The 8,743-nt window shown below is 46.8% G+C and overlaps 2 protein-coding genes across 3 annotated transcripts in view; one reads left to right on the top strand and one right to left on the bottom strand.

Moving 5' to 3' along the window:
• Positions 1–5,931, bottom strand: part of NMT1 (N-myristoyltransferase 1) — a 48,321-nt gene extending 42,390 nt beyond the window's left edge. The window contains exon 1 of the mRNA XM_011940136.1: positions 5,760–5,931. Coding sequence (XP_011795526.1) covers positions 5,760–5,890 — 131 coding nt within the window. The 5' untranslated portion in view covers positions 5,891–5,931. The remainder of the gene's footprint in view (positions 1–5,759) is intronic.
• A 167-nt stretch (positions 5,932–6,098) lies between these two features.
• Positions 6,099–8,743, top strand: part of DCAKD (dephospho-CoA kinase domain containing) — a 44,867-nt gene continuing 42,222 nt past the window's right edge. The window contains exon 1 of one of the 2 annotated variants that reach the window (XM_011940135.1): positions 6,099–6,145. The gene's annotated coding sequence lies outside the window, so the exon portion shown is untranslated. Of the gene's footprint in view, positions 6,146–6,190; positions 6,332–8,743 lie in introns of those variants that run through there. The other variant, XM_011940134.1, reaches the window with a different exon arrangement.

Raw genomic sequence — 8,743 nt, 5'->3', positions numbered from 1 at the left:
CAGGATGGTCTCGATCTCCTGACCTCGTGATCCGCCCGTCTCGGCCTCCCAAAGTGCTGGGATTACAGGCTTGAGCCACCGCACCCGGCCTAAAAATTTTTTAAATAGAAAAACTGAAGAGATGCATCCATACACATTGCATATGTATGCATGTACACATATATACATATACCTATATGTATACATGAAGGGTTTGGGGTTTTTTGTTTTATTTATAGAGATGGGGTCTCACCATGTTGCCCAGGCTCGTCTCGAACTCCTGGGCTCAAGTGATTTTTCCGCCTCAGCCTCCCAATGTGCTGAGGTTACACTACACACAACTACATGAAGTTTTATATTCATCAAATGTTTATGCTGATTTAATTATGGAGGAAACACAAGACTAGAAAAGTCAAGAACTAAACTCATATACAAAGAGACATAAGAAACTAATACAACTGGCTGGGCGTGGTGGCTCACACCTGTAATCCTAGCACTATGGGAGGCCGAGGCAGGCAGACTGCCTGAGCTCAGGAGTTCGAGACCTGCCTGAGCTCAGGAGTTCGAGACCAGTTTTAGTGAAACCTCGTCTCTACTAAAATACAAATAATTAGCTGGGTGTGGCAGTGTGCTCCTGTAGTCCCAGCTACTCAGGAGGCTGAGGCAGGAGAATTTCTTGAACCTGGAAGGCAGAGGTTGCAGTGAGCCAAGATCATGCCACAGCACTCCAGCCTGGACAACAGAGTGAGACTCCGTCTCCAAAAAAAAAAGGAAGTAATACAACTGCATTTCCCATGAATCCAGTACATGAATTTAGCTCATTTTATTAGCATAGAGCACTGTGACTTTAGTTCCTGAAAAAAAGGCCCAGGAAGCTGTGTGTGGTGGCTGATGCTTACAGTCTCAGCACTTTGGGAGCCTAAAGCAGGAGGATCACTTGAACCCAGGAGTTTGAGACTAGCCTGGGCAACACAGTGAGACACAGTCTCTTTAAAAAAAAAAAAAAAATGGCCGGGCGCGGTGGCCCACGCCTGTAATACCAGCACTTTGGGAGGCTGAGGTGGGTGGATCACGAGGTCAGGAAATTGAGACCATCCTGGCTAACTCGATGAAACGCCGTCTCTACTAAAAGTACAAAAAAATTAGCCTGGCGTGGTGGCAGGCACCTGTAGTCCCAGCTACTTGGGAGGCTGAGGCAGGAAAATGGCATGTACCCGGGAGTCAGAGCTTGCAGTGAGCAGAGATCATGCCACTGCACTCCAGCCTGGGCAACAGAGCGAGACTCCATCTCAAAAAAAGAAAAAAAAAAAAACGCCTAAGAGAATCAAGGTTAGCTTGAACTATGATTAACCTTTATTGTATATTACACAATTTAGACTCTCTAGTATTGAAAGGAAAACTTCTCTGTCAACTGTTACATAATTTTTGAGAAGATTTTAAATAATATTAAGACAAAAAACATTTCAAGAAGCAAAACACAGTGGAAAGCTTCCACAACAAATTGGAGCTTCTTGATTTCTATAGGTGTTTCTTTCTTTTTTTTTTTTTTTTGAGATGGAGTCTCACTCTGTCACCCAGGCTGGAGTATAGTGGTGCGATCTCGGCTCACTGTAAGCTCTGCCTCCCGGGTTCACGCCACTCTCCTGCCTCAGCCTCCCGAATAGCTGGGACTACAGGCACCCGCCATCACGCCCGGCTAGTTTTCTATATTTTTAGTAGAGACGGAGTTTCACTGTGTTAGCCAGGATGGTCTCGATCTCCTGACCTCATGATCCACCTGCCTTGGCCTCCCAAAGTTCTGGGATTACAGGCGTGAGCCACCGCACCCGGCCTCTGTAGCTATTTCATAAAAATTGTAGTAAGGCTTACAATGAGAATTATTTGGGGAGAGAAAACGTGTATGTAAGAAAAATCTGATATCCTCTTACTTGGTGAGGGGAGATAAAACTTCACTAATATTAGGCTAGGTACTTTAATATCTGCCATTCATTCATACAGCAAATATTCACTAATGCCCACTAAGTGCTAGGCATTTTGAAGACACAATCCTGTTTACATGCACCTTACTGTCAGATGAGACAGGTACCAGACACATTAAGAAAAATTACCAAATATGTAGTTACATTTATTGTTATGATAAAAGCAACAATACAGCATGTGATAAGAGCAGAGGGACAAGCTGGGAGGTTAGGGAAGATGTGAAGAAAGAGGAGGAGGGAGGAAGAGGAGTGCATTCCAGTTGTTATCTCATTTAATCCCTATAACTCAGAGTTAAGTACCTTTCCCAAGGTCACAGGACCATTAAGTGTCAGAGCCAAGCTTTGAGATGAGATTTTCAGATGAGAGGCTTGCTCTGTCGCCCAGGCTGGAGTGCAGTGGAGTGCAGTGGAGGTTGCTCACTGCAACCTCTGCCCCCTGGTTTCAAGCGATTCTCCTGCCTCAGCCACCCAAGTAGCTGGGATTACAGGTGCCTGCCACTACGCCCAGCTAATTTTTGTATTTTTAGTACAGGTGAGGTTTTGCTATGCTGACCAGGCTGGTCTCAAACTCCTGACCACAAGTGATCTGCCCACCTCAGCCTCCCAAAGTGCTTGGATTACAGGGGTGAGCCACCGCTCCTGGCCTGAGACCAGATTTAAATGATTCCAAAGTCCATGCTTTTCCACTGTGCCATGCTACATTTTCCCAAATTGCTGCTTCTCCCCAAAACCATTTCCTCTTAAAGTTCATGTAAAAATGTTGACTCTCCCCCGGATTCTTAGTGCCAGAATTAGACTCTCTCCTCCAGACTAGGCCCTTGGTTTTTCACCTGCTACCTCCAAACTCATTTTCACAGACCTTTAGATTTGGGATGCTAATAAACATAATTTTTTCACCCAGACCATAACCATGCACAGAAACACCATGCAAACTGTCAACGTTTTTTAAGGTTATTACTTACTTCTATTACAAATGAAATAATTTTATTTTTATTTTTTTGGAGATGGAGTCTTGCTGTTGCCAAGCTGGTGTGCAGTGGCGCGATCTCAGCTCACTGCAACCTCCGTCTCCCGGATTCAGGCGATTCTCCTGCCTCAGCCTCCGGAGTAGCTGGGGCTACAGGTATGCACCACCATGCCCAGTTAATTTTTCTATTATTAATAGAGACTGGATTTCACCATGTTGGCCAGGATGGTCTCAATCTCTTGACCTCATGATCCAACCGTCTCAGCCTCCCAAAGTGATGGGATTACAGGCATGAGCCACTGCACATCACCTTTTTTTTTTGAGACAGGTTCTTGCTCTGTTGCCCAGGCTGGAGTGCAGTGGCGCAATCTCAGCTCACTGCAGCCTCCACCTCCCAGGTTCAAGCGATTCTCCTGCTTCAGCCTCCCGAGTAGCTAGGACTACAGGCGTGCACCACCACGTCCAGCTAAACTTTGTATTTTTAGTGGAGACGGGGTTTCACCATGTTGGTCAGGCTGGTCTCGAACTCCTGACCTCAAGTGATCCGCCTGCCTCAGCCTCCCAAAGTGCTGGGATTACAGATGTGAGCTACCACACCAGGCCAATAAAATAACTTTCCCACACACAGTTTTGCAAAGTGATTCACAGATTACAGGGCACAAACCTAAAGATACTGGTCAGGACAACAGTTAAAAAGAGAAAAATAAAAGCAACTATAAAAAGAGCAAAGAAAATGCCACACTTTCACTTCTGTAATGACTTTCACATTCACCGACTCTCATCTGTGATTCAGACCTCTACTCAGGAGAGCTTCACTTTCCCTTCTTCCTGTTCCTACTTCCTCTTTCTCAGCTCTTCCATTTTTAGGAATATCAAACTTCAAAACAAGACTTTTATTACATTAGATCTGTTGTGAGTTATAGCAATAAAAACTAAATTTGGCAAGCTTCCTATTCCTCTCCCTTTTTCCTGTGTTTTTTTTTTTTTTTTTTTTTGAGACAGAGTCTCACTCTGTAGCCCAGGCTGGAGTGCAGTGGCGTGATCTCGGCTCACTGCAAGCTCTGCCTCCTGGGTTCACGCCATTCTCCTGCCTCAGCCTCCCGAGTAGCTGGGACTACAGACACCCACCACCAGGCCCGGCTAAATTTTTTGTATTTTCAGTAGAGACGGAGTTTCACAGTGTTAGCCAGGATGGTCTCCATCTCCTGACCTCGTGATCTGCCCGCCTCCGCCTCCCAAAGTGCTGGGATTACAGGCATGAGCCACCGCGTCCAGCCCTTCCTGTGATTTTTAATGCTGGTTGAAGAACATAAAAGCTAGGTAGATCTTTTAACCTAAGATTCACCACAAGCAGGTTATAAACCACTTAAATACAGTCATCCTTCACTGAACGTCAGGGATATGTGCCGGGAAATGCATGGTTAGGTGATTTTTGTCTTGCAGACATCATAGGGTGTACTTACACAAACCTAGATGGTATAGCCTACTAAGTGTCTAGGCTAAATGGTATACATTACAGTAACATGCTATACAGGTTTGTAGCCTAGGAGCAATAGGCTACCGCCTGTTACTGAGTATTGCAGGCAACTATAACACAATGGTAAGTATTTGTGTATCTAAGCATACCTAAACATAGAAAGGATACAATAAAAATATGTGCTATAATTTTGTGGGACCATCTCTTCTACACAATCCTTGGGCAGCGCATGACTGTAATACTTTGTTCTCCCCTCTATACAAGGTAGCAGATTTTTTCTTTTTTTTTAAGTTTCTACAAAGACCTCAATCTTCTACCTTTATACCTGGACTACCACCAATACTGCAAATAACAAGCTGGCTATGAAAATCAGACTACCTCAAACTCGGCAAGTTATACACCCAAAAATCTCTCACGACTTTCAGTTTAAAAATATATCTACAAATATAGACAGGAAGATAGGGAGACAGCGTGAGTGCCAGTGCCAGGCACCAACCATGTGAAGAAAGATGAATAAGCTGTGGCTTACAGAAGTAAAAACTAATTTGGAAAAAAAATTCAACATTCAAATGCCTGGTGCGTTTCTTCATCCCTAGGAACAAATAGTAACTAGTGGCAAGACCCTAAAGTACAGGATAGGCAGTATGGAGCCCGAGGATTCCAAATACTCTCCAAGAAGCAACATCGCTCATTTCTCGAAGCCTGGGGCTACTCTGCAAAGTTAATAAGGCAAAGATGTTCGAAGACCTAATTATATTAATATATTGTTCAAGATACTTATGACTGGAGCAATGGAAACTATATAAATCAAAGCATTACCATATCGTTAATTACATAGGGTTTATAAGGTGAGTTTGTATTTTGGGATTCTCTCGTAGTGATATTTTACAATGTAATTATATATACAGTTTGTATAGTCTGATGAATTTCCTCACTGAGGGTGAACTGCTGCGAAATGTTTTATTATTCGTTTATTGCTAGTCACGTTGCTCAAACAACACGTCTATAAGTAACGTTCCCTTTGAACCGTACTGTTACTAGACTGTCCTGTGTTGTACCATCGAAAACCATCGTCCAACATGCTCTTTTTCCCAGGACTGGCCTGAAGCACACGAGTGGAACATTGCATAGAACTTTTACATAATAAAAGTACTGAACGTCTCCGGCCCTTAATAGCCAGAGCACCCACCCTTGGTAAATGACAAAAGTAGTAACCAATCGCCAGACAGGATCCTAGTGACTTAGCCAATAAGAATATGAGGGTGGGGCTACACTAAGCTCCCGGTGACTTCCCCGCACCCCAGAGACCCAGGTTGTGGGAGGCTGGATGGGAATTGGTCTCCGAGGATTTCGTTACCCCCGGTTGTAGCTGTTGTCCTCCTCATTCTCGCAATCGCTGCAGTGCTCATGGCCGTTCCCGTTCCCTTCCATCATCTGCAGCAGCGGAGATGCCAGCGGCTTCACTGCTGTCTCACTCTCGTCCGCCATCTTGAGTTGCGAGAGCGGGGCTCCGCGCCCCGCTACATAGGGGGTTCCTATTGGACAAGGGGGATTTGCGCTGCATTCTGGGTTTTGTAGTTTTTCTGGCGAGGAGAGCTGCCACTAGGAGGGACTCTTTCCCAGGAAACTGACTACAATACCCAGAAATCACCAGGCACGGCTCCAGTCGGGTCAAGGGGCGGGGCCACTAATACCCGGAAGCCTAGGCATTCGGCCACGCTTTGAGGAAAGAAGGGGCCCAAGGTTGGTGGGACCGACCCTTCGGAACCGGGCGGCCGCCTGGCATGCTGGGAGTTGTAGTTCGATGCTGGTTTAGGGTTTCAGGCGCGGAGGTCCCAAAATCCAAGGTTTGATTTCAGCCTGCCCTGGCCAGTGCCTGGGCCGCTGGGAGCCGTTATTGGCTGCCATTAAGGACCCTTACCTTTCCCGGCTAAGTGAAAGGGTCTGAGTGTCTGAACGGAGGAAGAGGACAAAGACGACTAAGATGGCGCATTTCCGGGTTCTTCTTCACCAACTTACCCGCGCGCGGGAAAATGCAGTCTGCGCCGGCAAAAATGCAGACCAACTGCGCAGCCGCAACGTGACGTCCGATCGAGGAGACCCAAACCTACCTGGCCGCGCCTACGGAACGCCCCCGACACGCCCATGTCCCGCCTACTGCCCGCCCACTCCCAGGCCCTAGACATAAAAAGCCGCTCCCGGTAGACGTCCACCGCGAACTTCTTCGGCCCTCTTCACGTGCCCACTTAGGAGCTTCGCCCGAGAACGCCGGAGCGACTTCCTCGGCCTCCACCACAGGAGACCGATGAACCTCGCCCTTTCCTCCTTCACATTGGCTAGCTAATAAAGCTTTTCTACTTCGCCTACTTGCCTCATCTCTGGCGCCTGATCCGGTGGTCGCATAAAACAAATCACTGAGGCCAGCGGGTGTGACCTGCCTGGAGCCAGAATGCCCCAGGCCTTCTTGGAGTGGGCTTTTCTGCAAGAAGCCGAGTTGACTCCTGGCCGCCTTCCTCACTCAGGAGTCTGGGCAACCCCCGGTCATTGGCAGTTCAAGGTCTCATGAGAGGCAGTGGATTTTTGTGTGCGGTGCACTGACCCTAAGCCAAGAGACCCCACTGCTAGGGAGGCAGGGCTCGCGGCATCTTGGCCTCCAGGTACTGATCTTCTCCAAGCTCTTTCGCGCACACATGGTCCTTTTAATTCCCCACAAGAATCTTCCACAACAACCTTTTTTTTTTTTTTTTTAAATAGGGTTGACCTCTGTCGCCCAGGCTGGAGTGCAGTGGCTCAAGATCACGCCTCACTGCAATCAAGCTATCCTCCCACCTCAGGCTCCCGAGTACCTAGGACTACAGGCGTGAGCCACGACACCTGGCTAATTTTTGTATTTTTTGTAGAGACGAGGGTCTCGCCTTGTTGCCCAGGCTGGTCTCGAACTCCTGGGGTACTCCTGGGGTATCTTCCTACCCCAACCCCTAAAAGTGCTGGGATTACAGACGTGAGCCAGGGCACCCAGCCCACATCTACTCTTTCTTTAATAAGTACTGATATGCCAGATTCTGTAGTAAGGCCTTTCGTACCTTATCTCATTTAATCCTCTCAACAAGTCTATAATATAGGTCCTATTATTATTCACCTTTTTTGTTTTGTTTTATTTTGAGACAGAGTCTCGCTCTGACACCCAGGCTGGAGTGCAGTGGTGCAATCTCGGCTCACTGCAACCTCCGCCTCCCGGGTTCAAGCAATTCTCTTGCCTCTGCCTCCTGAGTAGCTGGGATTAAAGATGCACGCCACCACACCTGGCTAATTTTTGTAATTTTAGTAGAGATGGGATTTCACCATGTTAGGCTGGTCTTGAACTCCTGACCTCATGATCTGCCCACTTCGGCCTCCCAAAGTGCTGGGATTAGAGGAGTGAGCCACCGTGCCTGGCCATATTCACCTTTTTGACAGATGAAAAAATGTGGCCCTGAGAGGTTGGTAAATTGCACAATCACATAGCTGGTTAAGTGGCAGAATGGTATACAAATCCGGATCTGTGTGCCCCTAGACCCTCTGAATTCTTTGCCACCATAAAAGTCCCATTTTCTGATAACACTATTCACTCAAGGAAATCGGTTACTAAAAGGTAACTGTGACTCCAGTGTGTATTCTATGTCAGGAGAAAAAAGGTAACTGCCACATTTTAATCTGTTTTTACCCTTGATTGAATGTTTCAGTCCCTGAGTCTCACTCTTGTGATTGAGTAATCTCACCTGGATCCCGAGAAGAACGCCCAAAGACATGGTTCCCATTCGTGGAAATTTCCTATTTGGGTTGAGTGTGGTGGGTGATGAGAGGACTAATTCTTACCATCAGAGCGCTCCATGGCCAAAAAGGGAAATGATCTTTGTCTTTGGGAATGATCTCAACATGGGAAGAATGGCAGGGCGGTAAGAAACAGTTCCTATCTGACTCAGGGAAAGAAAACACAAAACACAGAACTAAATATAGTCAACTCTGTTTATATATCAGTGGCATAAGCGTAAGTAATTATGATCCAAAGCGGTAGATAATCCCGTCATCTATATTTGAAAGGCAGTCAAAGATGCCTACTCAGTCTGAGAACTGTCAACACACTCAACTCTCTGGGGTCCAAGACTGCTGTTCAACGTGATTGTCCTATTTGCAGCTGCAGTGAAGGGGGGGTCAGAGATAAGAATAATAATAATAAAGCCAGGCCAGGTGCGGGGGCTCATGCCAGTAATCCCAGCACTTTGGGAGGCCGAGGTGGGTGGATCACCTGAGGTCAGGAGTTCGAGACCAGCCTGGCCAACATGGTGAAACCCCATCTCTACT

Source organism: Colobus angolensis, unplaced genomic scaffold (genome assembly GCF_000951035.1).
Source record: "Colobus angolensis palliatus isolate OR3802 unplaced genomic scaffold, Cang.pa_1.0 Scaffold187, whole genome shotgun sequence".
Taxonomy (NCBI): Eukaryota; Metazoa; Chordata; class Mammalia; order Primates; family Cercopithecidae; genus Colobus; species Colobus angolensis.
Note: the sequence above shows the minus strand (reverse complement) of the source record. Positions and strands in the feature narration are given on the sequence as shown.